The 26,879-nt window shown below is 52.6% G+C and overlaps 1 protein-coding gene across 3 annotated transcripts in view; it reads right to left on the reverse strand.

Annotated features, from left to right (window-relative positions):
* The window catches only part of BMP1 (bone morphogenetic protein 1), a 42,311-nt gene that overhangs the window by 9,885 nt on the left and 5,547 nt on the right, over nucleotides 1–26,879 (reverse strand). For 2 of the 3 annotated variants that reach the window (XM_044225185.1, XM_044225187.1), the window contains exons 2-15: nucleotides 25,026–25,139; nucleotides 22,583–22,747; nucleotides 22,274–22,391; nucleotides 21,786–21,964; nucleotides 20,932–21,037; nucleotides 19,347–19,471; nucleotides 18,650–18,765; nucleotides 10,820–10,922; nucleotides 8,912–9,028; nucleotides 8,518–8,663; nucleotides 8,225–8,420; nucleotides 4,217–4,342; nucleotides 3,305–3,465; nucleotides 2,745–2,925 (exon numbers count right to left, since the gene is read on the reverse strand). In XM_044225185.1, coding sequence (XP_044081120.1) covers nucleotides 2,745–2,925; nucleotides 3,305–3,465; nucleotides 4,217–4,342; nucleotides 8,225–8,420; nucleotides 8,518–8,663; nucleotides 8,912–9,028; nucleotides 10,820–10,922; nucleotides 18,650–18,765; nucleotides 19,347–19,471; nucleotides 20,932–21,037; nucleotides 21,786–21,964; nucleotides 22,274–22,391; nucleotides 22,583–22,747; nucleotides 25,026–25,139 — 1,953 coding nt within the window. Of the gene's footprint in view, nucleotides 1–2,744; nucleotides 2,926–3,304; nucleotides 3,466–4,216; nucleotides 4,343–8,224; nucleotides 8,421–8,517; nucleotides 8,664–8,911; nucleotides 9,029–10,819; nucleotides 10,923–18,649; nucleotides 18,766–19,346; nucleotides 19,472–20,931; nucleotides 21,038–21,785; nucleotides 22,002–22,273; nucleotides 22,392–22,582; nucleotides 22,748–25,025; nucleotides 25,140–26,879 lie in introns of those variants that run through there. The other variant, XM_044225186.1, reaches the window with a different exon arrangement.

Consider the following 26,879-nt stretch of genomic DNA (forward strand, 5'->3'; position numbering starts at 1 on the left):
CCCAGTGCACGCACATCACCAGCCATCCACCTCACTCCTCACTCCCCCACTGTGTGAGGAGGCGTGCACGGGCGCCGACACAGAGGCACAGGTGTGGACGCAGGCACTCAGGGGCCAGCACATGGGTGCGAAGACACACACGTGCAGAGACCACAGGCTCTTTGGCAGATGGGGGGGGGTGTCTCAAGTTCTCTCACACACGCAGCTTCTCAAGCTCAGGTCAACTCCCACAGGCGCTCCACCACGCACACACCCATGCGCACTGACACACAGAGAAACACCTGGTTCCAGGCACCCACATATTCTCCAGTCTGTCTGAGCTCACTCTGGGGACTGTGTGCCTGGCACAGAGGCAGGCATTCGGAGAAGGTGTGTAGACTGGATGGACACCCAGAATTCCAGAGGGGAACCGCGAGGTAGAAAGATGCCCCCTGCCATTCAAATGGGGTCCTTGACAAAGGGAGCCCTGTTCCTGGTCTCCATCAGCAGAGGGACTGAGGACCAGCGTCCTGCTTCTGCACTCCATTCTCATGTAGGCCAGACCCCTGGGGGCCCATGAGAACTCAGGGTCAAGAGGTAGAGTCCACAAGTCCCTCCCAGAGCTCTGCCTCAGAACCTCACCAAGGACCCTGGCTGAGGGTCCTGTGGAAGCTGCCTTTGGGGCACACCCCACCCCTCCCGCAGGAAGGTGGTGGGGAAGGGCACATACAACTTGTCTTGGGGGTTTGCCTGTGACTATGCCTAGAGCTTCAGGGCTCCCAGCTCACGAACTGAGCGAAGAGTTCTCAGAAACATCTTGATCTGCACGCCTTCCTCATATGTGTACCTTAAATGCCTACCTAGCATGGTGCCTGGCAGATAGGAGGGGTAGAAGAAATACTTGCCTCCTCCAGGAATGACTACGTGGGTAAATGTGTGGTTGAACAGACAAGTAATAGAAAAGTGAGTCCCGAGGAAGGCCTGCCGCAGTGTCCTGGGCCAGGGCTTGGACGCTGGTGGGAGTGGGTGTGGCAGCCTCCCTAGGAGCTAGGGGAGCAGGGTGCAGGAGGGGCAGGAGCAGGGGGCGGGGGTGGACACGGGCCCGGACAAGGAGAGGGCACTCACCCTCCAGTGCCAAATGCCCCAGAAGGTGGCTGGGGTCAGACTGAAGGTCTTCAGGCTCTTTCTTCTCCTTCTTGGCTTAGGGTCTCCTCGCTGGGTGTCCCAAAAGTCCAAAGAGCCCCCCTCCTGGGGAGCCAGAGTCAGATGCCCCACGCCCTGAGGGCTCAACCTCGATGCCCACCAGTGCGGGTCTTCTGCAGGTTTCTTGTGCCGCAGGGCATCACATGTGTGCGCGGGTGTGCAGGTGTGTGTGTGTGTGCGCGCGTGTCCATGCGGGGCTGAGGGGCGGCTGGCCCAGTGTCATGCCAGGGTAGGGCAGTACCCGGGGGTGGAGAGCCCTGGGCTCTAGGCCTGACGGATGTGCTGGTGTTGGTCCCCTTCCCCCCTCCAAGACCGGAGCGACAGAAGGGCAGGAAGAGACGAGAGTAAGCAGGTAATGGCTTCCCCAGGACCAAGCCCATCCCTGAGTAGGTGTTACATCCCCTCAGCCCTCAGGTAAGCACCCTGTAGGATTTCCAGGTGGGCACAGGGAAGAAAAGGATTTGTGTTGCATGGGGAGGGGTCTGAGCAAGCAGCGGGGCAGGGGCTGGTAAGCAGAGCAGGATGGCTGGCAGTGCCAAAGCAGGGGCCAGGGCACAGGGGCAGGGCATGGCATCCAGATGGGGCAGGCAGGGGTGAAGGACCACAATGTAGGGGGCTCGAGGATGCAGGACCCTGGGCAAAGGAGGGGAGAAGGAAGGCAGCATGGACTCGGCCAGTGGCTTCCTGCCTTCCTGCCACCCATGCCCGGCCCACCAGGCCTGCTGGGGATCAGGATCCCTGGGCCACTCCCGCAGAAAACCAGCCACTCGAGCCACTCCCTCTGCCTCCCACTCCCCCTACTCAATTTCATGGAGTCCCCACCCAACGCTGTCTATGTCCCAGGCCCAACTGCCTCTGAAAGACCACCACCCTCACCCCAGGATGAAGCAGAGAGAGATGAGTAAAGCAGGGGAAGGGTCCCTTGGGACCCCTGGAGGCCTTGCTCAGAGACTACCTTTCTGGCCACCCAAAGATGAAGCCACCAAAGGGACCTGATCCCCAAGCCTTATGTGGGACAGCTCTTAGTAAATGTATGTCGGTTGGATCTGAGTCCCCCACCCAAGGGCTGAGGACGAGTGGGAAGGTTTTGGCCTGGAAGAGAGGGAGGCTCCTCATCTTTTCTGAAGGTCCCGGCATGAACCCTTTTGGCATGTGTAGGTTCTGATTAGAAATGCGGTTGCCCCAAGATCACCTGCCCCACATAGTCCAAGTCAAAGACCTTTCTCCTCTACATGTACCCCGTGTTCTCTGGCCACGATGAACTCGCTGTTCCCAGGGCCTGCCATCTCTGGGGCCTCGGCATGATGGCTCCTGATTCCTGGAAAGCCCTCTCCTTTAATTTCTGCATGCCTATGTCTTGCCCATCCTCAGGCTGGCTCCAAATCCCAGAGGATTTGGGAGTAATACGGTTCTGGAAGGGCGAGGCTGGCCTGGTGGTAGAGGGCTAGTGGGGGGAACAGGGGACAAAGCCTGCTGTCCTGGCAACTGGGAGGGCTAGAAAATGCAGGAGTACAGTGGCAGGGACGGTGGGGGCGGGCTCAGAGCTGGGAAGTCCGGGTTACCTGAGAAGAAGTGGGCCTTGAAGCCCTTTTTGGAAACTGTGTTGTCGGATTTGAACTCCACGCGCATGTTGTTGTACTGGGACGTGATGACCTCGGGCTTCTCAGAGCCGCAGAACTTGCCATGTAGCTTGGAGTCAGCTGTGAGCCCACTGCGCACTTCCACAAAGTCGTACTTGCACACCTGCAGGGCAGGGCAGCTCCAGGCCTGCCTCCTCCAGGAAGTCTCTCCTGACCACCCCTACCTGGGAAGGCTCCCTGTTCTGAGGGTCCTTTTGTCTTCAGTCACCCACTTTACAGAATCTAATAACTCAAAGAGGGTGCCAAGTCAGCCCCACTGGATCCTCTCGAGCTCTCCACGCAAGCTGCAAGTCTTGCCTCGCTCCACACCACCACCTGTGTGCCCCTGGCCTTCAAGCCCTCCTCCTCCAGCCTCCCCTGCTTCCTAAAATTGGGAGCAGTCCCTCCTCCTCTACGTTCTTTGGGTATTTCTTTTATAGGGACAGAAGCCGGCTCCCACGCCTCAGACCTTCCTGCATCTCCTCAGCCCCGTGGGCACTTACGTCATTGCCCTCTGTCTCGAAGAAGTCGAACTGCAGGGAGATGCGGTACTGGGTCGGGGCCACCAGTTGCCAGATGCAGTTTTTGTTAGGGGGGTACTCCTTGGGCCAGCCCGGGCTGGTGATGGAGCCATTGAGCTTGGTGAGAAATCCACCACAGGCAGCTGGGGGGGGGGGCAAGAGAGGTGCCATCACCCGCCAGGAGCCCCTACTCTAGGTCGGGGCCAGAGACAGGTGAGGGAGCTGGGGCTCTTGGATTCCCTGCAGCCCTGGGGCTTCTGTCAGGAGCGGGAGGGAAGCAGGCAGGGAAAGGAGGGTATCTTCAGAGTATGAGGAACTCAGGAGCGTGTGTGTGAACACTTCTACCTTCTCAACAACAGAACGGCCAGGACATCTGCTGAAAAGGAGGAGGGAGGTGAGGGGCTCAGGGAAGGCTGGGTGATGGGCATGGGGGACTGGAAGCCTGGTGAGGCGGGTAGAGAGAAGCCCGCCCGGCAGGACCGGGTGGAGCTGGAGGCAGCTGGTGGGGAGTGCTTTCACCAGCTTTCACCTAGGCAGGGTATCGGGAGAGGCCAAAAAAAAAAAAAAAAAAAAAAAAATCAGTGTGTGTCTGAGGACAGTGGTTTCCAAACTGGGGATCATGACCTTCTGGAGGGTGACGGAATGAGTCAGCCAGTCAAGACTAGCATTTTAAAAGAATAAAAATGAGAAAAAAGAAAAAAAAAAAAGAACAATCCAGAGTGTATCCACTTAGTAAGTGTGTTCTGGGGGACTTCCTTGTCCACCAGTAGTGAAGAACGTGCTAGGGAGTTCTAGCTTCGCAGGGGAGGGGAGTGTCCAAGAGCAGGAGAGATCTTGGCTAGAGGGCTCGGGTCATAGGGGCAGTTTCGCATGGGTTGGGCAGGGGACACTCACCCTCACAGCGGCGCTTGTCTGGAGCTAGCTCGTACCCAGGGTCACAGCTACACTTATAGCTGCCCAATGTGTTGAGACACCGCTGCTCACAGCCCCCACGGTTGGGGCGCGAGCACTCGTCCACCTCTGCCGGTTGGAAGGAAAGGGGGACAATGACTGCCAGGCTGGGGCCTGGGTCTCTTCTCCTGCCCTCTGCTTGTGAGTCAAGTCTGGGTTCCCTCAGGCTTCCTGCGACCACCTCCAGCCCCATTGTAGGGGGTGGCAGCAGGCTGTGGGCCACTCAGAGCTCTGAGGCTGTGGACCTCCCTGCCCCACCCAGCACCCACCCAGTCCCCAGGTGATCCTACTCCTGAGAGCCCCGAAGGAACAGGTAGTGACCTAAAGAGGGGACAGGTGGACCCCCCAGAGCCTCCCACAGTGGCTGGGCTGGTGGCCGCCACCATGGACTGGTTCCTCTTCTGTGCCATTCCCTGGGTAAGTGCTATTTCCTCCTTTCTCCTTTATTCCTGACATGACCTGTGATGGAGGGGCTCTTACTATCCCCATTATACAGATGAGGAAATGAGGTTCAGATGGATTACTGGCCCCCTGTGACACTGGGAAAGACATCTCCACACTATCCGGCTTCCTCCCCAAGCTTCTACATCACTCCCTGCCTCTAGGCCTCATCGGCATGTCTTCCATATAAACTTCTGGACTTTAGGGCCACTCTTGAGTTATTATTTCAGTTCATAGCTGAGCACCTACCATGCGTCAACTACTTTTACATAACTTTGTCGTTTACTCAATGAGATATGCAGTTTTTCACTGGAATTCACATTTTCTCCGCAGTTAGGCCATAAGTTCAAGGGCAGGGCACCAGGGTCTATGCACCCCTCCTAGAGCCTGTGTGTCGAATGGCTGAATAAAGAACGTGTGAAGTCACCACAGCAGTATCATAAGAGCCAAGATGTAGAAACAGCCTAAATATCCACCAACAGATAAGGAAAAAGAAAATGTGGTACGGGATGGGAAGAAGTAACACTGTTGCAACATCCATACCACTCAAAGCAATCTACAGATCTGACGCAATCCCCATCAATATGCCATTTTTCACAGAGCATAACACATGATCCTGAAATCTGTTCGGAACCACAAAAGATTCTGAACAGCCAAAGCAATCTTGAGAAAGAACAAAGCTGGAGGTAGCATGCTCCCATAATCCAAACTCTGCTACAAAGCTATAATCAAAAACAAATCAATCAACTCTAAAAAAAAAAAAAACCAATCAATCAAAACAGTATGCTACTGGCACAAAAATAGAAAACTAGATCAATGGAAGAGAATAGAGTGTCCAGGAAAAAAAACAACAACCCATGATTATATAGTCAATTATCCTATGACAAAGGAGGCAAGAATATACAATGGGGAAAAGACAGTCTCTTTCTCTTTCTTTCTTTCTTTTTTTAAGATTTGATTTATTCATTTGAGAGACCGAGTGAGAGAGATCACAAGCAGGGAGAGTGGCAGGCAGAGGGAGAGGAAGAAGCAGGCTCCCCGCTGAGCAGAGAACCTGATGTGAGACTCGATCCCAGGACCCCGGCTCATGACCGGAGCTGAAGGTAGATGCCTAACCGACTTAGCCACCCAGATACCCTGAGAGTCTCTCTCTCACTCTCTCTCTCTTTTTTTTTTTTTTTTTAAGATTTATTTATTTATTTATTTGAGAGAGAGAGAGCACAGTAGGCAGAGAGTCAGTCAGAGAGAGGGGGAGGCAGGCTCCTTGCCGAGCAGAGAGTGGGGAGCAGATCGAGTGGGGCTTGATCCCAGGACTCTGAGATCATGACCTGAGCCTAAGGCAGAGGCTTAACCTAATGAGCCACCGAGGTGCTCCCTGAGAGTCTCTTTAATAAATAGACAGACTGGAAACCTACATGCCAAAGAATGCAACTGGACACTTAAACTATACACAGAAAGAAACTAAAAATGGGTTAAAGACTTAAATATAAGTCCTGAAACCATAAAACTCCTAGAAGAGAACACAGACAGTAAGCTCTCAGACACTGGTCATAGTGATATTTTGGGGGGCTCTGTCTCTTCAGACAAGGACAATGAAAGCAAAATAAATAAATGCGATGATGTCAAACTTGAAGGCTTTTGCACAGTGAAAGTAACCTTCAATACAATGAGAAGGCAGCTTAACGGGAGAAGATATTTACCAATACCATATGTAATAAGTGGTTCATATCCAAAATATATAAAGAACTCATAAAACTCAATATTTAAAACAACCAACCAACCAAACAAACAATTGATTGAAAAATGGTCAGAAGATCTGGACAGATATTTCTCCAAAGAAGACATCCAGATGGCCAAGAGACACATGAAAAGATGCTCAACATCACTCATCGTCAAGGAAATGCAAATCAAGACCACACTGAGCTCTACCACCTCACGCCTGTCAGAATGGGTAGTATCAGAAAGATAAGAATAACAAGTGTTGGTGGAGGAGTGGAGAAACGGGAACCCTTCTGCACTGTGGGTGGGAATGCAAATTGGTGCAGCCACTGTGGAAAACAGTATGGAGGTTCCTCAAGCAGTTAAAAATAGAAATACCATATGATCCGGCAATTCCACTTTTGGGTATTTATCCAAAGAAGATGAAACAGCGATTCAAAGAGATACATGCACCCCCCTACCCCCTGAGATGTGATTTACAACGGCAAAGCTATGGAAACACCCGAAGGGTCCACTGATAGATCAATGGATAAAGAAGATTGGGGAGAGCCATTCAGGGGAATATCATTCAGCCATGGGAAGGATGAAACCTTGCCATTTGTGACACCACGGAATAAGTGAATTCATACTAGGTGAAATAAGCTAGACAGAGAAAGACAAATGCCATATGTTTTCACTTAGACGTGCAGCCTAAAAAAAAACAAATGACCAAACAACACAGAACAGAGACAGACTCATAGACACAGAGAACAAACTGATGGGTGCCAGAGGGGAGGGACTGGAGAGATGAACAAGAGATGAACAAGAGAGATGAACAAGGTGAAGGGGATTAAGACATACAGTTTTCCAGCTATAAAATAAATGAAGACGGGGGATGTAACGTACAGTGTAGGGTATAGTCCATAAGATGGTAACGACTTTGTAAGGGGACAGACGGTAACTAGACTCACTATGGTGACCATTTTGTAATGTACATAAATGTTGAATCACTATGCTTGAATGCTTGAAACTAATAGGATATGGTATGTCAATTATCCTTCAATTTCTTTTTTAAAAAATTTTAATTTTTTATTAAAAATTAGTAGTCCCAGAGGTACAGGTCTGTGAATCACCAGGTTTACGCACTTAACAGCACTCACCATAGTATGCTTCAATTTAAAAAATGTGTTCTGGACACACTGTGGAATACTATTCAGCCTTAAAAAAAGAAGGAAATTCTGCCATATGCAGTATGGATGAATCTTAAGGACATTATCTTTTTTTAAGATTATTTGAGAGAGAAATAAAGAGAGAGAGCACGAGTGGGGGGAAAGGGCGGAGGGAGGGGGAGAGAGAGAATCTCAAGCAGACTCCACCTTGACTCGGGGCTTCATCCCAGGACCTGAGCCAAAATCAAGAGACAGATGCCTACCCCACTGAGCCACCCAGGTGCCCCTTAAGGACATTCTGTTGAGTAAAAGAAGCCAGTGGCAGACAGAGAACTGCAGGATTCCACTTACGTGAGCTGTCTAAAATAGTCAAGTCCAAGAAATAAATACGGAGAGATAGAGTGGAATGATGTTGCCAGAGGCTGGAGGAGGGGGAGATGGGAGTTGCTGATCAACCCACATAAAGGGTCAGTCAAGCAAGATGAGCAAGCTGTTGAGCACGTTTTGACCTGTGGACACAGGACAGATCTCACACAAAGGCTTCCGACCACACAACACCAGACAATCTTAAACACTAGCAAAAAGAATGAAGGGGCTGGATCCGCCGCAGGGGTTGGGCTGCGTGGCGAATGGGAGGGAGCACCTTTGAAGAAGTTGACAGCAAAGCCGGCTTTGTTAATGGATCCGTCAGAGACGAACTTGAGCCAGAGGCGGCTGGACGTGCTCTTGATGTCGTCGGGCTTCTCGTAGCCACAGTAGCGTCCGATGAGGGGGCTGCTCTCGCTGTGCCCATCACGCACCTCCAGGTAGTCGTAGGCACAGCTGTCGTGGCGCTCGATCTGAGGGTTGGGGCTCAGTCAGCAGGGGGAGGGGTGGTTGCCAGGCCCAACACCTGGAAGCCCACGAAGAGGTGTGCCTGAAGGGTCTCTGACCTACCTCGAAGGACTGGAAGGTGAGGCCCACGTGGAAGCCTTCAGACACCTGGATCCGCCAGATGCAGACTTTGCTGGGCCGGTAGTCATCAGGGTAATTGGGCGACTGGATGTGGCCATTGTCCTTTTTCACATCTCCCCCACAGATGGCTTCAGGGACACAGAGCGAGGTCAGTTAGGATGCTCTGCCCAACTCAAGAGCCCCACTCTCCCTCTCCTCCAGACCTTCCCATGGGCCTCCCCGCTTCTCAATGCCCCCGGGGCCTGGCCAATCCCACCAGGATCTCTGCTTCCTCCCTCATGGGCCCTCAACCTTGCCCCTGGGATGCCAGGAGCAAGCTGTTCTGGGATGCCCGGGGACCCCATATCTGACTCCTCCTGTCACTCTTCCTCAGTACCTTCATAGACGGCAAAGAAGCCCTTCCCGACCCAGTTGCTGCTGCTGCGGAACTCCACCCAGAGGCGGCTGTCGGTGGAGACAATAGGCTCGGGTAGTTTGCCCCCACAGAAGCGGCCTGTGCAGACAGTGTGGACAGAGGGCAGTGAGGCCTGAAGCAGGTCGTTCTCACTCCCTGTTCCAGGAAGCCAGTCCTGCTTCCTTCTTCAGGGGCTCTGGCCCTGCTCTGCACTTGGCAAGAATTCCCAAGACCCTGCAGCTGGCCTGAGTCTGGCCCAGGACCTAGCATGGCCTTGAAGAGCCAGAGAGTACTAGACTTCTAGAGGGTTCTGTGCACCTGTGGGATGGAATATGAGTTCAGGGAGGAAAGGGGCTCCTCACGATAACCAGCTGTATCTGTGTTTTATTTACTTTTTTTAAAGGAACATATGACTGCCATTACTGTTCTCATTTGATCTCCATGCAAACAAGTAATCACCAAGAATGAACACAGTTTTCTTTGGACATTACTAATGTTTTCATCTGACCAAATGCAAGAGATGTCAGAGGACCCCAAGGAAATCCTAGAATCCAGGGACTGGGTCAGAAAATGTCCCCTTTGAGGCGCCTGGGTGGCTCAGTGGGTTAAGCCGCTGCCTTCGGCTCAGGTCATGATCTCAGGGTCCTGGGATCGAGTCCCACATCGGGCTCTCTGCTCGGCAGGGAGCCTGCTTCCTCCTCTCTCTCTCTCTGCCTGCCTCTCTGCCTACTTGTGGTCTCTCTCTGTCAAATAAATAAATAAAATCTTTAAAAAAAAAAAAAAAGAAAATGTCCCCTTTGAAATAAACCCTGACAAGAATCCGTGTCAGCAGGTGGGGATGGTCATTTGTGGAATTCTCGGTAGTCAAGAATCAACGAGGGATGACCTGTGTGTTCCAAATAAGATTGGGTGTTGCCCAACCTTCGGCAAGGGACAGAGGGTGCTGACCTAGGAATGCAAGTTACGAGAAAGTAAGTGGAATCTTGGAAACGCTTCCACGTCTGCAGGAGGAAGTGTTGTAATGACAGCTGCTTTGGGTGACTAATAAGAAGTATTCGAATATCAGAAAGAGATGGATAGCAAGGATTCATCAGCCTGCTTCAGGCCGGGCTGTGGAACGAAGGTTCTAATGCTAATGGGCAGTCCTGGGCAACTTAGGAGCATGCCCAGATTGGAGGAGAATTCACACAGCTCCTCAGGCTTGAAGGAAAAGCCTCTCTTAGCCCTAACTCCATGCCATTAAAGCATCTTCTGTCCTGTGCTTCTGAATACTCACCCCCACACACACACTTACTCACAACTCCCCTCACCAACAAGGGACAAAGTATCCTGTGCAAACAAGTGAAGGCCACTATTCCAGGTGGGGAGCCCCCACAGCTACCCTGTGGGCACCCTTAAGCCAGACCTTGCAGAGAGAGAAAATGGAGCCTCTGAAAGTGCCCAGATGAGGAGGAGAGCCTGGAGCTGGGGAGTTGTGCCTGTCTGTCTCCCTGTGTCCACTTGTATGACTCCCACTTGTATGACCCACACACTGAGCGTCACCCTGGCAGGAGGCCCAGAAGCCCGTACCGAGGACTCTGAGGTCCAGATTGGGAAAGGGACTTCGTGATAGAGCTTTGAAGGCACTAGTTCTGCCAGGACTCTTGGCTCCCACACCAGGGTGGCCAGATCACCCTTGGCCAGCCTTTGGATTTCAGCAGAGGATGAAGAGACTATGATTTAAGTAGTTCTTAAGAAGGAATTAGCCACATCAAACCGAAAGCTTTTGTATAGTGAGGGAAACTGTCAACAAGACAAAAAAGCAATTCACTGAATGGGAGATGATATTTGCAAATCATACAATGCCACAGCCACAGAGGAGGCGGGGGAGGGGGTGGGCTCCTGCGTTACCTCGGAGGGGCGCCTTCCTCCAGAAGCCGTCCCGGACCTCCACGTAGTCATACCAGCACAGGCGGCTGCGATACAGATCCATGGACGTGAAGTTCAGAATGATCTAGGGGACATTGGAAGAGGAGGAGAGTTATGTGGCCCCCTACGCCTCACCAACCTCACCTGCCAGCCCATGGTGGGGGCCTGCCTTCCCCTCTGTGAATAGTGAAGAGGTCCCCAAAAGGAGCTCCCGGCACAGAAACGTCCCTCTTCTCCCCAGCTGTCTGCCAATGACGGCCAGCATCCTTCTCAGACATCCTGGTTCTCAATATATGTAGCCTTGTGGAATCTAAAAGTAAAATGTCTCATTTTTCTTATTCCCTTCGTGAGGAGCCATTGCTTCCGCCTCGACCCAGCTTTCCTCCCGGACGAGTTCAGCACCTTTAGAGGGATGACGCCTCAGTGGGAGGCATGCGGGTATTGGGGACTCTGAAATGGGAATGAAGGGTCCAGAGGGGAGAGGCAGAGAAGAAGGGCTGGGTCACTGTGGTCACATATATCTTGAACAACGATCCCAGGCAGGGGGCCATCCTAGCGGCTAAGGGGAATACCGGGTCCGAATGCTTCCTGTGAACGGGTTTCAGGTCTGTCCCTGTTAAGGGGCTCAGGATTCAGAAGGATATATACAACTGAAAATCTCACTTAGTAAAAAGACTCAGACTCCACACACACAGGCCTGAGCTGAGCTGTCACCTCTGCATTTCCTGATGTTGAGTCCTTGGGTAAATCACCCAAGCTCTCTGACCTCAGCGGCCCTGAGCATGACCCGAGGAAAGAGCATGTCACCCTGACATGGGACTCATCCCCACTGCCCTGAGTGCCTCCTGAGCATGAACTCCAGCTGGTCACGTCACACTAGAGGGACGTTAGACACTTTGGTAATGTCCAACTCTCCCCGGCAGGTACACATACTAACAGGTAGAGAAGCACACTGAACAGGAGGGAAATTGCTTTAGTAGTTTCCAGAATGTGCCCCAAAGCCTCTTGTGTCTTTAGAGTCCAACAAGCAGGGAACTCCAGGGAACGCTGTGACCTAAGGGGTGTGTCCCGTGCCCACAGGGCCCACCTGTTAGATCTAGCTGGCTTCCCTGCTGGAGGAAAAGAAAATAAGGAGATCTGTCTCCCCTTTGGCACATGGCTGAGTTAGAGGCAGGCAGAGCAGAGGCGAGAATGAAAGTGATCCCAAAGCTGGCACTGGCGACCGTGGTCCATAGCCTGTCATCACAGTTGTGATGGTCGAGGTTCAGGGAAGAGCGCTGGCTCGCTGTCGCTCCCTGACACGGACCCCTTCAGAATGTTCGGTGATTTCCACATCCACCTAGATGATGCTTCCCATTTCCTGGCCTCTCCGCCATGACCTCCTCTCCCCACCTCTTCTTCACACATGGCACATCATGCCCTAGACCTTGTTCTCATCAGTAACTGTGCCTCCTCCCACAGAAGCTCAGCTTCGAGGAGCCCACCGTCTGGCCACGTGCCCCCATCTGTCCTCACTCACCGCTCTCTATGGAGTCCAGCAACACTTCCAATTCACCAGGACTGTCAGCCTGAGCCTGTGGGGTTTTCCTGCCTACTACCTTCACGTACTCACATCTCTCCTTGCCTAGCTTGGGACATACACCCATCCCACTTCTCTTCTTTTGATTCGTAACATGGGCTGAAATGTGTTTGTGTTTGCGGAAGTGTTTCTTAATTGTGGTTCTCTGGGATGTAACCGAGCAAGCCCAGGTTTGGAAAAGTGCCTGTATTACTCTTGATGATTGTTACCAGTCATCATGAGAGCTATTGTTATTATCCAGATAGAACTCCTCATATTTTGAAAAAACTGATGTTGAAAATCTGGCTCTTGCTCTGGAGACAGTGTGCCCAATATTTTATCTTTCTAGAAAATGCCTGAAATGGGACACAGAGGAAGTGGCAAAGACCGGCAAATCCATGGTCTAACTTTATCATTACCTCCTTGCAAAGGACCTCAACTTTCTCCTTTTCCTGAAAATCCCTGACTAAATCCGACTTCTACTTACTCTGTGCCTCTTCCCAGATGGTCAAATGTAGTGGCTAGAGAAAATACAAGCACATTGACTGTCTCACTTGAAATGTGAGACTGACTGGGCCCTTTGAGCTGCCAGGCCCACCTTTTACAGCCTCCCCTTCTCTCCTCAAACCACCCGTTCCCCTTCTTGACTCGTGGTCCTGGCCCTGCCATCAACTTTTTCCAAGATTAGTTCAGTAGTCCCTACTCTTGATACTACCTCTCACTACAGCAGGTCTTTCATGATGAAACCGGATCTTATCTTCCCACTGCTCAAAATCCTTTAATGCATGTTATTCAGAGTAAAATCCAAAGTCTTCACCATGTCCTCTAAGGCCATCTGTGGTCTAACCCCCCGCTATCTCTCTGACCCCTCTCCCCACAATGCCCTCCTTGCTTACTTGGCTGTGGCCACATTGGCCTTGCTGGTCCTCAAACAAGCCTGCTCTTGCCTCAGGGCCTTTGCATTTGCTGCCTAGAAGCTCTTCCCAGCTATCTGCCCAAAGCGTTCCCTCATTTCCTGTCCATTTCTCCTCCAACTCACCTGATGTGAATGAGGCCTTCCCACATGGAACAGTAATCCCCGCTTCACTCCTTTATCTCCTACTACTGCTTTCCTTCATGACATCGATCACCATCTAACTTACTGCGTTTACTTTTTATTTGCTTGCCTGTCCCTCAGCCCTGCCAAACTGTAAACCCTTCAAGGCCAGGAATTTTAATTCACTACAGAATCTTTGGTGCATGGCATGTAGGAATTGCTTCATAAATACTTCTTGAATAGAATTTTGCTTTTAGGAATCTATTTTACAGATACATTTGCCCCAGTGCATAAAGATCTAAATCTTGAGATATTTACTGTAGTGATTTTGGTTAATACTAGAAACTTATAAAAAACTTAAATGAAACATCCATCAGTGGAGACCTACAGGGGATGGCCGAGCAGTGAAGAGAAATGGGGAGGACAGCAGGCTAAGCGGCCATGAATAACGCCTGAGGTAGAAGTTGATTTATGAACACGGAACCCTGACCACAATTAACTGCTGAGTGAAAAGAAGGTACCTGAGACCATATATCCATACACACATGCACACACATGTACTTGAAAGGGTCTGAAAGGATCTAGCAAGTGTTACTCATGCCTAGTTGCCTCTGAAGAGTGGGATTTGAAGGAGAATCCAGGGGAGAATATCCACTTCTTACCTTGGGAATTCTTCTATTTTTCAAAATTCTTACAGCACGGATACATCATCCTTCTATCTGACAAATAACAAAACTCTCTTTTAAGGAGTTGCTGGATAGAAGAAGGAAAGCAGAGGGCCCAGGGAGAGAGTTCTGGCTCCTCAGTTTATGCCCCTCACCATGATTCCATGTGGCCTCCCGGGTCTGCCAATCAATTTGGTCAGCAGCTGGGCTAAGAACAGTAGCAACTTTCCTGTCATCCTCGGGAACAACTCTGGCTCTGTTCGGGGCAGATGAATTCACAGCCTCTGAGGAGACCACGCCCAGCCAGCGCTGCCCCAAAGGGCCCACCCGAGACCTCCCACGGGGCAGGAGGGACCCGCGGTCGCCTCACTCAGGAGGAAGAGACCTGTGCTGGCGGTTAGGGTCACCCTCCAGGGAGGCACGGCCATGGCTATATTGAGACCAGAGCTGTCTAATTAAGCATCGTAACAGCTTCTGTCATGTGGAAACAGATGTGCTCTGGTGGCAGAGGCACTGCCCTTGGCCAAAGAAAACCTGGCCGGCTCCACCACTTCCTGGCTGGTGACTCTGGGCCCGTGGCCTGATTTCTTTGTGCCTCGGTGTCTTTGTCTAAAACGTGGAGGCGAACCTGAGGAGCTGGGGGATTAAATGAGGTACAGCGTGCGGGGTCTCCAAGTGCAACCTGCACATGGGAGGTACGCATCACATTTGTGGGCTGCTGTCAGGGAGCAACTGGGACAATATGTTGACTCCTGGGGACCCACGGCCTGGCTTCTGTCTGCCTTGCTGGACCACTGAGGCCCATCATTTCACACCTCTGGGCCTCCATTCCCTTCTTTGTAAGATGGCAATGGTCATAGACCTACCTCACAGGACTCAGGGAGCTAATATACGTAAGGTTTGTAACACTGACACATGTAAGAGTCACGCATACAATGTACATAAAGGCCACACATATATACTACAGTGTATGTCACCCAAAAAAAGTTAATTTCACTACTGGAGCTGAGTTTGCCCAAGATTTTGAACTTTGAAATGGGTTCATTCTAGAAAGTGGAAGTAGAGGGAGGCAGATGGGGGATGTGGAACCCGGGGAGGTTGAGCAGGGATTTCTCCGTTAACAGAATGATAATAACAACTAGCCTCGATTGAACCCACACCACGTGCTAGGCGCTGCTCTAAGCACTTCACGTACATGAACTTGTTTAATCCTTGTATCATCAGCCCCCTGATGGAGGCACTACCACCAGGCCCACGTTACAAATGGGGAAACAAAGCCCAGAGTGGTTAAGCAACTTCCCCAAGATCATGTATCCAGTAAACAGCACAGCAGCCCGGAGTCAGACCCAGACACTCTTCCGCTCTGGCTCTTCAACTCACACCCTGAACCACCACTCCATGTGGCCTCCCCAGGCCCGCTGCTCGATTTGGCCAAACAGTTGCGCCAAGAATGAGGGTCAGCTTGGCCTTCGCCTTCAGAGCCCCACGCCCTTCAGCACGGGGAAGCAGGAGCTCAGGGGAGGGTCCTGCATGGGCCTTGCCAGAGGAGGGAGGGCTCCCCTCTCCCAGCTGGGGGACGGGAGGTGGGGTTCAGAGAAGACATGACAAAGGAGGAGGGATCTGAGTGAGTGGGAACTTGAAGAACGGGAAGGTTATCACAAGGCAGGGATGGGAATGGGGGTGGACCCTACTGCCAAATCCAAAAGACATTTTCAGTTCTTATCTTCTTGGCTTCTTTGCGACAGTAGACCGTGATCTCCTAAAACTACTTTCCCGCTCAGAAGGAGCTGGGTTCGTGGTTTGGGAGACACTGTCAGTCCTCTTTGGGACAGCTGCTAATGACGCACAGTGTGGACACTTGGAGGTTCTAGGAAGGCTTCCAACCAGGCTCTTTATTCTCTGATATATCCCTGACTTGCATAACCATATAAGATAAAATGCACATATCACTCATACTTCTGGCAATAAGCAGAGAAGCGGAGAGCGAGTGAAAACAACCTCTCAGCCCAGGAGAGACATCAAAGTCCACCCCTGAACGCTGGCGGGTTTATTCCAGAGTGACTGTTGAAAGAGCATAGACTTTGGAGTCGGGCAGTCCTGGAACTGAAGGCTGGTTCCACCACGACTGCCTGTGTAAACCTGGGCAGAGTTCTGCACTCTGAGCCCCGACTCCCTCGTCCATACCTGAGAGATGACAGCCCCCTGCACCACGAAACAGATGAGATGAATAACGAGGTCATGCACACGAGATGCCTACTACTCTGCCTGGCACACAGTGGACGTGCAGCAAGGAATGGCGGCTGCGGCGTCACGATGCCATCCTCCCTAGCTCCCCAGCCTCTGAGAGCCCTTCAAGGGCACCTGTCCCCCGGGGATCCATCTCTGGCTCACTTACGACTCTACAAATGCATCCAGGACTGGGAGCGAGTTTTACTTTTGCTCTCTCTGCAACCACACACTGATGAATCTGGAATTTTTCTCTGTAGCCTTCTTCTCTCCCTGGAGCCCCAGGCAGCCCTCTGAAAAGGGCTGGGGAGTCTCTGGGGAGTTGTAGAGGGAAGAGGCTCCAGGCACAGAGAGGCTTCTGCGGCCCAGCCACGTGTCTACTGGAGACTTGGGCCAGCCCATGCCAGCTCAGAACCGAAGGGAAGGAGACAGATCCTGACCAAGGTGTCATATCCTTGCTGACTGAGCAAATCTTCTGAACAGGAAAGACGGCAATATTCTACCCTACTCTAAGTTCCTGGAGCCGGGACTACCTCGTGCCTCTTTCCGTCCCCCTGTGCTGGGCGAGCAGTGTGCACAGGAGTCTGGGGAAGGACATTTTAGCAATTGTTGATATGGGAAAAGGCTTTAGAATACCCAGTACGGCAATCATGGATTTTTGTGTCGTAATCCAGTTTCTTGGGCCAGCTACTTGATTTTCCCAAGTCTGTTCTCTCATATGCAAAACGGGAATGACATGAGCACCCACCGAGAATGTCACTGTGTTAATTACAAGACATAACACATAAAAAATTTAACACATGCCCGGCCCATCACGCGGTCAATAACCGTCTAGTTGTTTTTATTGTTATCTGCTGTGAGATCTCCAAAGGCTGCAGCAGTGGAGACCTCTGGCAGAAGGATCAAGGAGGCCAGGGCATGCTCCGAACAAGGCAGCAAAAAGGACAGCGATAGTTTAAGTTCAATTAAGAATTTAAAAAAGAAAAAAAAAAAAAAAAGACCAAGGAGGGGATGGGTTGACTTTTTCAAGGCGGGTGACAGAATTTTAACTGAGAGAGGTGATGGAATTACTCAACCCTCAACAGAAGTCTAGCACAAATGAGAATGATCTTTAAATTGCGAAAAATAAAATAAGCACAGTTTGGAAAGGAAATGGAAACCGATTCATTTTGGAGGAGAGTCGGGGAGCACCTCTTTAAACTGGCTTTTGCCTCTAGGCTCAAAAATGACATCAGAGGACACTCAAATAACTAACAGATGTGATCAGTGTCTGTAATCTTGAGAGCTCAGAACAAAAGCTTTGCCAAGTTTCAACAGGGGGGTGTGTGCACGCGCATGCGTGCCTGTGTTAGAAGGAGGGTTTGGAGTGAATTCTGGGAATGGCAAACCACTGAGTTGAATGTCAATCCCCAGTTAAACAGACAGTCTGCCACCATTTAGAAAAGAGACACTTGAATCCTAGGAACCAGTTCAGGTTCACTTGAAACAAAGTATCAGACAAATGTCACTTCCATTTTAAAAGGCATTTTACCATCTACTACCGGTAGATTTGATTTGGTAAGGGAGTCTGTCTACCTATTCAGTGTTCAGCAACTAGTTCCTGTACCAGGAATATGAAGATGACAAAAGCATGGTCTGAGAAGCTCACTTCCCAGTCAACAAGGCAGTGACTCATGGCTGGTTGGTAGTGCTATTAAGGGGTGTCATAGCCAATGGAATAACTCTGCCCAAAGTCCGCCAATGAACCATGTCACCTCAGAAAGGGATCTTGGATCTGCCTTGATTCGTGCCATGTTCAGTGTTTCAGTCAAAGACCAGGTTCCAAAGACCCAGAAGTCATGCTCACCGACAATTCGGGACAGAGTACGAGGGACGGCGACCTGCTGAATGGAGGATTCCACATGGTCCTGAAAGCTGCTGGACTGGACAGTAGGACCAGGAACGAAATCTAGCTGGGCTCCATACTGTACTAGTACATTAAGTGCCATGTTCCAATCAAGGGAAATAAAGTCTTAACGTTGACTTTTGGAAACAGTCAAAATGCATGGAAGGACATGGGAAGTGCAAGGGTGGATGAAGGGTCCAGATTCCACATGAAAACTCTGTGGGTGAGCCTGAGAAGCCCTCAAAAAAGTGCCTCTTGTGTAGCAAGGGCTCTCTGTGATCCAGCCTTCCCTTACAAGGATGGCTAGAAGCCCCTCCTCAAGGTAGTGCTCCTTTTTAAATGGGGTGAATGGGTCTACGTCTCCCAGGTAGGTCATTCACAGCCACAATGGACTATGCTCTCCTACTCTGGGGTCCTGGCAGAGGAGGGGACGCTCGGTTACCTTCTCCCCGGGTGTGACTGAGATACGCCATACGCAGTGCATGTGGGCGGAGTAGCCATTGGGGTACTCGGGGGAGGAGAAGTTGCCTGTGCTGTCTTGTAGGGTCTCTCCGCAGGCTGTCAAGGAAAGGAAATGACTGAACTGCTGGCTGCAGATGCGCGATCCCCCCACCAGCCTTCTGGCTTCCCGCCCTGAGCTCTGGCTTCCTTTGATGGGGAGAAGAGAAGAATGTCTGAGGAGGGGAGGGAGTCCGGGGTGGTCCTGTCCCTTTAAGATCCACTCCCTGCTCCTCACATATAAGCTCACAGGTCTGACCTCTTCAGCCTAGTGCTGCAGGATGCCCTGTTGCCAAGGCAACAGGGTTTCCAGAGTGAAGGTCCGTTCCTTTGGGGGGCCTCGCTCTACCTCACTCCTGAGAATTGCACTGCTTGCCCTTTTTACTGCTACAACTGCCCTATTCTCCCAGAGCCCCAGAAGGTGTGGGGCTCGACACCTCACCACCACCCAATCCCAGCCCCTGTTTGGTTCCTTATCTTGAACAGTGCCCCTGCCTGGGTGTTCCCACCCCCAACACCAGGCAGCCTCTGGCCTTCCCTAAGACTTATGACTTTAGCCTCCTCAGCCCCAGGCCCTGGCCACTGGTTGCCTCGGGGCTCTGTCCTCCACCCCTCCCTGGCCCGTCCCTCCCCGCCCCGACCTGGGCACTTGTAGAGCTTGCGGGCCTGGGCGATGTCCCCCTTGCTGAGCCGGGTCCTTTGGCCGATGGGAGGTTTCACCCCATTGACCTCGTACTTGGGAACAATGGTGTCCAGGAAGATGCCCCTGAGGAGGAAAAGCCCGACCTGGGTGAGAGTCTGATGGAAGGACGGGTGGCATGCCTGTGTGCACCCAGGTCACGACCCTGCCAGAGCCCAGACATTCCTCCGTAGGGTCAGGGACGGGTAGAAATATCTCACCCTGTCATTATGCTGCCCACTGACCAGCAGCCACCCTGCTCCGTGGCAGCCACATGGCTGGAGCCTGGGGGAGCCCCAGGAATACTCTGGGAGGTCAGGGATGCAGGTTCCACATGCCTTGGGGACCTGCTGGTGCTCTGGCTCAGTCTGGGTGCAGTGCCCAGCATCAGGAGATCTACGGACCCCTGCTAATCATGTGGCCAGCCTCTCCCAGTCCTTGCTCCATAGCCCCTCGTGCTAACCCTCTCTTGGGGCTGCCAGGGCCCGCACTCAACCTGCTGCTACAGGCTGCTCCTGACAAGTTCTGCCCTGGCCAGACCAGGCCCTGGGGACAGTCCCACGACTCCCGATCCATCAGTGCCTCCTGTCCCCCCTGAGTTCCTGCCTGCTAAGTCCTGGGTGTTGCCATCTGGGAGGAGCAGGGCGAAGGAAGCAGGCGGCCCTCCACCTCCCCAGGGTCCCTGACTCACACCCAGTTGGGTGGAACTCAGCAGGGGGGAGGGTGGGATGTGGTGGGAAATGTCCAGGGGAGGTCTGTGGCCATGGTGGGGGTGGTGGATGACCTCACCACCCTTCCTCCTGTCTCTGTTCCCTCAGGTCTGGAGGCAGGGAGACTGAGGAGGGGCTAGGACAGAGCAGGAGAGCAGACAGAGGTTGAGGAAAGAGCCAGGCATGGGAAAGGCCAGGCCGGGAAGGGGAGCCTGAGGAGGAGGCGGGAGGGGCCTTTTCCCACACTTTGCTAAGGAGAAGCTGTGGGGGCCAGAGGCTGGGCCACTACCTCAGGGGGTTCTGGCTGTGATTTCTGGGAATGCGGGCCCAGGAAAAGGAGTAAGTGTGCATGCACTTGGGAGCAGGAGAGAGAGGCTAGTTCAGGGCAGGAGGAAGCCTTCGTACAAATTAGCCAGTTACAAAAAGGCAGATTGATTAGAAAGGATGACCCCAGGGAGAAAAATGTGCCTCTTTTGGCTGAAAGATGAGGGAAAAGCTCAGCTCCCTTGGGCTGATAACAGCTCCGGAGCGACGGCATTTATCTAGGTGGCCAGTAGAGTGGCTGGATTTTCAGCCTATTGGGCCAGGTGCCCTCATTTACATGGTACTAGGCTTTGTGAGTGTCGGCCGGGCCATGGACCCAGCATGGAAGAGGACAGCAGGGCAGGTAGCTCCCACGGGTCCTCTGCTTGGGGGCTGCAGCCACCCAGAAGTCCATGCTTGTCCTTGGGTACTGCCACAGTTGGGCAGCCTAGTGCAAAATGATGGGCCCAAAGAGAATGGCCTACAGGGGGCGGGACTGGGCTGCCCCAGAGGAGGCCAGGCCCCATCTCTCACCTGGAGAACGTGTTCCGGGCATAGTGCATGATACTGTCAAAATCATAGGTCTCCCCCAGGGACTCCACCTCCTGGAGCTCCATCTTCAAGAAGTTATACTCCTGCCCTGCGAAGACCAGGAAAAAGGTTTGGGGGGGTAGGCAGGGTGGGTCTGTGTGGGGCAGTGCCACATTTTCAGGGGTGGGGTCCTCCCTGCACTTGAGAGGTGCCCCCCCTACCTGGGGGTCTGGGGAGTGGCCAAGGGAAGTCTGGGGGTAAGGGTAGGTCTCTGGAAGAGTCTGTCCTGCAGAGGGGCAGGGTCAACGAGGACTGGCCGGAGGGAAGGCTCAGGGAGTATGGGAAGGAAGCACTCATTTCTAGAACCACAGGGAGATGAAAGCCGGGAAGAGTGGATGAGGCCTGGGAGGGAGGAAGGAAGCAGGATGGAGAAACAAGAAAGAAAAAAACCCTTAGAGGAGAGAGTAGGCAAAGGGCAGAAGACTGAGGAAAAGTGAAGAGAAAGGCTGAGATGGCATGGGGGATGTGCCAATTCCCTCCACCAAATCCCCACCACCCCAGGGCAGCTGGGCTCTGGCTTGCCTGATGGCCTCTCCTCCAGGACCCAGATCTCTCCCAGCCCCCCAAGCAGCTCTATAACTGATCAACCATGTCAGAGCTGCTCCTGGCAGGGAGAAGAAGCCTCAGGGCTGGGGTCTGGACAAACCTGGGCCCTGGACAAGGGCTGCCCACTAAGCTGACCAAAAGCGATGGCTCCAGGCAGCAGCTCCCGCTCCCACCAGAGGCCCTGGAGCATGCGCCCCCCCCCCCCCGGGGCTGCTGCGGCACACAGCTAGGCACCAAGGTCAAGGCACTACCTGGCTGGATGTTTTCCCGCACGATGGAGACGTGGCGGTCTCGGTCTGGTCTTGTGTGTTCGTGCCAGAAGCCGATGACATGACCCAGTTCGTGGACAACGATGCCGAACTTGTCACAGTTCTTGCCGATAGAGATGGCCTGTGGGCCCCCGCCACGGCGACCCACGTAGGAGCAGCACCTGGAGGGCGGGGCCAGCTCAGGGGGGCGGTCCCGAGCTGGGGGAGTGCATCCACTCAGGGGCCGGGCGAGGCTGCCAGGGGGGCGGGGGAGCGAGGCGCGGGGGAGGGGCCTGAGCACGGGATGCCCAGGCTGTGTGCAGGGGTCATAGCCACATCTGGGCGGTTCCTGGAGAGATGCCCCAGGGCAGGGGTGGTGGGGGGAGACAGGTGATGAAGTGTCAGGTCCCGCTGGGGCAGCAACAGTGCCCGGGGCAGAATATAGGTTGGGATGATGGCTGAGGGTGCAATGCCCAGGGGCCCCTGCTCACCCGCAGGGCCTGTAGGTGAATACAATGTAGCTGTCCTCATCAGTGCGCTCCAGGAAGGTGACACAGGTATGCTTCTCCCAGTGCCTCATGGCTTGTCGGAAGACAGCCCTCTGGCTACCTGCCAGGATGAAGGGGGCCAGGGGGTCACAGGGTCCAGCTGGGCCCACCCACTATTAGAGTGTCAGCCTGTTGTTGGATAGACAGGTACACAGAAGGTACCACTCTTAACCCTACACGTGACCCAGCTGCCCCACGGTCAGGTCCAGACACAGGCTTCCTCCCTCCCCCGTCCCCCATAATCACACTCACCAGTGAAGTTTCCCCCAATGACAAAGGGGATGACCCCATCTGGCCACACTCGCTCTGGTCTGGATGTGGCTGCCCGCCGGCTCCGGGACCTGCCCCTCCATCTCCCACGGCTTCTCCTCTGCAGCTGCCCACCAGTGCTCTGACAGTCCAAGGCAGAGGAATTTCCTGGGGTTGGAAGACAGAGACGTTGGTAGCAAGTGAATGAAGGGGTGGCGGGGCAAACAAATTATATAATCTATCCTCATTTTGGGGGGATTCCATATTTGCCCACTCACTAAAATTTATTTGTAATCCAAATCAATACCATTCGCTTTCTCATGGTTATTCGCCGACCTGTGCAGAGACAGGCGGAAAAACGTGAGTCACCCACATGCCCAGCTCAGGTGGAACAAGGTGACGCTGTCAATAAGTATCCTTTTTAGAGTCTTTTTAGTTCCACTCTTTTCTTCTTCTTCTTTTTTTTTTTTTTTGCATTTGGGGGCTTTTTGTAGGTGACTTTGCTGTTTAAAATGACTTCCGTCCACCCCGATGGTGCTGAAACACTGCCATGCCGTCTGGTGTCCCGAGTGCTAGAAGGATTTTATGTGCTTTATGGAGAACATACATGTGTGTTACAGAACCTTCATTCGGTCATGAGTCAGAGGGCTGCTGGCCATGGCTCCATGTTAATGAATCCACTGTGTGTTAAACCAGGGGTCTTTTTTTTTTTTTTTAAAGATTTTATTTATTTATTTGAGAGAGAGAGAGAATGAGAGAAAGCATGAGAGGAGAGAGGTCAGCGGGAGAAGCAGACTCCCTGCCGAGCAGGGAACCCAATGTGGAACTCAGTCCTGGGACTCCAAGATCATGACCCGAGCTGAAGGCAGTTGCTTTACCAACTGAGCCACCCAGGCGCCCTAAATCAGGGGTCTTTAAACAGAAACACATGTACACGTAAGACGGGGTCACAAACCGATCAGTTGATGAAAATCATAGGAAAAGAGGCTGGCAGGAAGCGAACACTGCGTTTCTCCTAGGAGTGATGAATGGCTTAGGGTCTGTGAATTCAGTGTTCACAGTGACTTTATGGAGCAAGGTTGTCTGATTGCTCTATTCATAACTACCACGGAGAGCGAGGATTGAGCATAACTGAAAAAGAAAACCATGGTGTACTAATTTCCTAGGAAATTAGGGGGGGGTCTGGGACTAGGAAATGCTCCCTTCTCACCTAATAAGACTTCCTCCTTGTGGAGCATACGGAACTTGATGTCTTTAAGTGTTCCCAAATGCACGTTCTCCCGTGACATAGTAGCTTTCTGGGGTGCACTGGGGCAAGTGTCACTATGTATACTGGACAGATGAGGAAACTGAGGCCGAAGATTTGCCCAAAGTCACCTGGTGGGTTCGTGATGGGCCCTGGCACTCCAGCCCCTCCCTTCTGCCTGTACTGTCTGCCGGTCCTCTCTCAGGCCCAGGAAGCCTTTCCAGTTATCAGGCCACCATGTCACCCTCCAGGGCCAGGTCTCTACAGCTGCCCGTGCCACAATCCTCCCTCATGGGGAGAGGGCAACTGCCTGAGCCCCGCAGAGTGTAAGCTGAATGGGTTCCAAGTGAGAATTCCCATCCCTGGCAGGCAGAGAGCTCCCTGGAGGCAGCACCACGTTCCAGAGCAGTGACAAGGCTGGACAGAATGGAAGCAGCCTGTGCCCTGACTCCTTCTCTTCTCTCACCCATTCCCAAGGGCCACGTGGGTTGCTAGCTGCTTGGGCCACACTCAAGGGTGAAAAGGACTCGTCCCTGACCTTGAAAAGTTTTAAGTCCAGCAGGGAAGATAGACATATTAAAAAAAAAAAACAAAAAAAAACTATTGAAATACGGTTCACTGACGTGGTCAACAGAGTGGAGGGATGATCAGGGAAGGTTTCCCCAGCGAAGCTCTGGAGATGGGCTTGGAAAGATGCGTATGGGCTTGGAAAGATGTGTAAAGGCTTGCAAAGAAGGAGCACGAGAAGCCAGAAGGGGTTGGGGTGTTGAGCGAAGAGCCTCAGATTTGGGGTGAGAAGGCTTGGGTTTCTGTCCCAGCTCTGCCACTGACCAGCTCTGTGATCGTGAGCAAGTCACGTTACCCCCGTGAGCCTTAGTTTCTGTATCTGCAAAGCAGGGCTTGTCCTGACGCCTACCTGCGCAGGTGGCTGGGGACAGTTAAGTTAGATAATGCTTTTGAAAGTCCTTTGTCAACTGTAAGCAAAAAGAATGTCAGGTCTAACTCCCAGGTTTGTCTACACTTGCTGTTCCTCTGGGGAAGGGATGAAGCTATCCCAAGGGAAGACAAGCCATTATGCTGGGTTCAAGCTCATAGCCTCTGTCCTGAGAGACCCTGGCTGGGAAACAGGGAGGTTCCTTGTTTCTCCAATTCTGGAATCCATATCTGGGACATAGGAGAGCCAGCCTGTACCCAGCATACCTGCAGTTTTGACAGAAGACCTGTGGGTTGCCCGCTGCCTAAGATCCACAGCCTGCTGCGCCTGGAAGGCCCTGAGGTCCTCCTCATCCAGGGCGATGTCCCCAAGGAAGGCAGCTAGAGAGAAAAAGAAGAGGCCAGGGGGAGTTAATCCTTCTACCCAGCACTGACAGCCTCCACCTCAGGGGCTCCCTTATAGCAACTTTCGTCCTCAAACGCCTTCTGAGGAAGAAAGCTGTGGGAGACGGGCTTTGAGGCTCCCTCAGGAGACTCATGCTCACTCTGGAGTTGGGAATCCAGCAAAGCTGATACCCACGCCCTACCAGAGGAAGACACGGTCATGTCACTTTGCCCATCACTCTGTAGCGAATACTTAGTAAGCACCTTCCGTGGGCCAGGCACCACTCGAGTGATGAACCAGGTAGAAAAGGGCCCTGTTTGTGGAGAGCTAACCTTTGACAAAATGCAAGGAAACAAACACTGAACTCAAGAGCCGTGATGGGTGCCATGGAGAAAGCAGAAGGTGGTCAGATAACAGTGTCTACTCGGTGGGCCCGGACCCTTGGCGCTGTGCTGAGCTCACGGTATCCACTCAGCAAATGTGGTTTCAGTTAGACAGAGGAGAGGATGTGAATAAGGACAGAGCAGAGAGACGCATCAGGGAGAGCAGGACACAGAGCGGGAGCTGCCCAGCTAGGAGGAAGTTGAACCGTTCTCAAGGGACTCCTGTTCTGAGTCTCAGGGTCCCTTCTCTGGAGCAAGAAGGGTGGGTGGGGGAGTGGGGACAGAGCCCCCTGAATAGGCTATTTTGATCTCCGGACCTGGGGAGAGATGTGTTTGGAAGATGGGCTAAACAATTTGGCTGTCTTTTGAGAAGTCGGGAGCAGGGAGTGGGAGGACGCTGTAGTGCTGAGCCTCTGGAAGGAGCTCGGAAGCAGCTTCATGCTGGGCTCGGGGAGGCGGGAGGCTGAACTGGATGGAGCTGGAGCACAGAGCCGATTCCCTGAAGCTCCACCCATGGCAACATCTGCTTCTCATCCCGAGTGCTACACAGGACTGGCGGCGGCATTACACAAATTGTTTTAACCTTGAGGCCTTGCACCCAGGTTTCTCCGCCCCAGATGGCCCGCTGGGTGGACACACACACACACACACACACACTTCATCATATGCAGAATCAGACACACGGTGACATTCACAACCGTGCCCTCAAACACAAAGCAGTGTAAGTCACGAGACATGCTCCCTACCTCCCACCCGCCCGAAGCAGTGCCCGCACCGCCCACACCACCCCTGCAGGTGGAAGACACTCCGGAATGTTTGTTCGAGTGGGGCATCACGTCGATATTCTTTGGGCCTGCAAACACATACTCTGATGCAACCTAGACCTAGATCGACAGAACGTGGGAGTCCCTCTAGCAGTTATCCAGGCCATATTCCATTTTACAGATATGGAAACTGAGACCTGGAAGGGAAGTGGTCTCCCAAGTGCTGGTCATTGGTGAGGCTGGATGCATAACTCGGGCCTCCTGCTTCCCAGTCTAGCACTCATTGTATTCAAGTGCATTATTGCTGTAGAACCCATATTGTAAATACACACAGAAATAGACACTCATGCAGACACACAACCACATACACACAAAATGCAGTCATAAACGGTTCTAAAACACGTATGTGCACAAACTCCAAGGCCCATAGACGAACTGCAAGCTCCAGACCCAGGAAGCCGGTCATGGTAGCCATAAGGACACTCTATGTAAATGCTGAAGTCTACATTGTGCTTCCCAGCTGACAAAGTGCTTTCCCATTAACGAATTCACTTGACCCTGGCCCACTCAGGCCATGCCCATTAAATCA

This window comes from Neovison vison, chromosome 11, assembly GCF_020171115.1.
Source record: "Neovison vison isolate M4711 chromosome 11, ASM_NN_V1, whole genome shotgun sequence".
NCBI classification, from domain to species: domain Eukaryota; kingdom Metazoa; phylum Chordata; class Mammalia; order Carnivora; family Mustelidae; genus Neogale; species Neogale vison.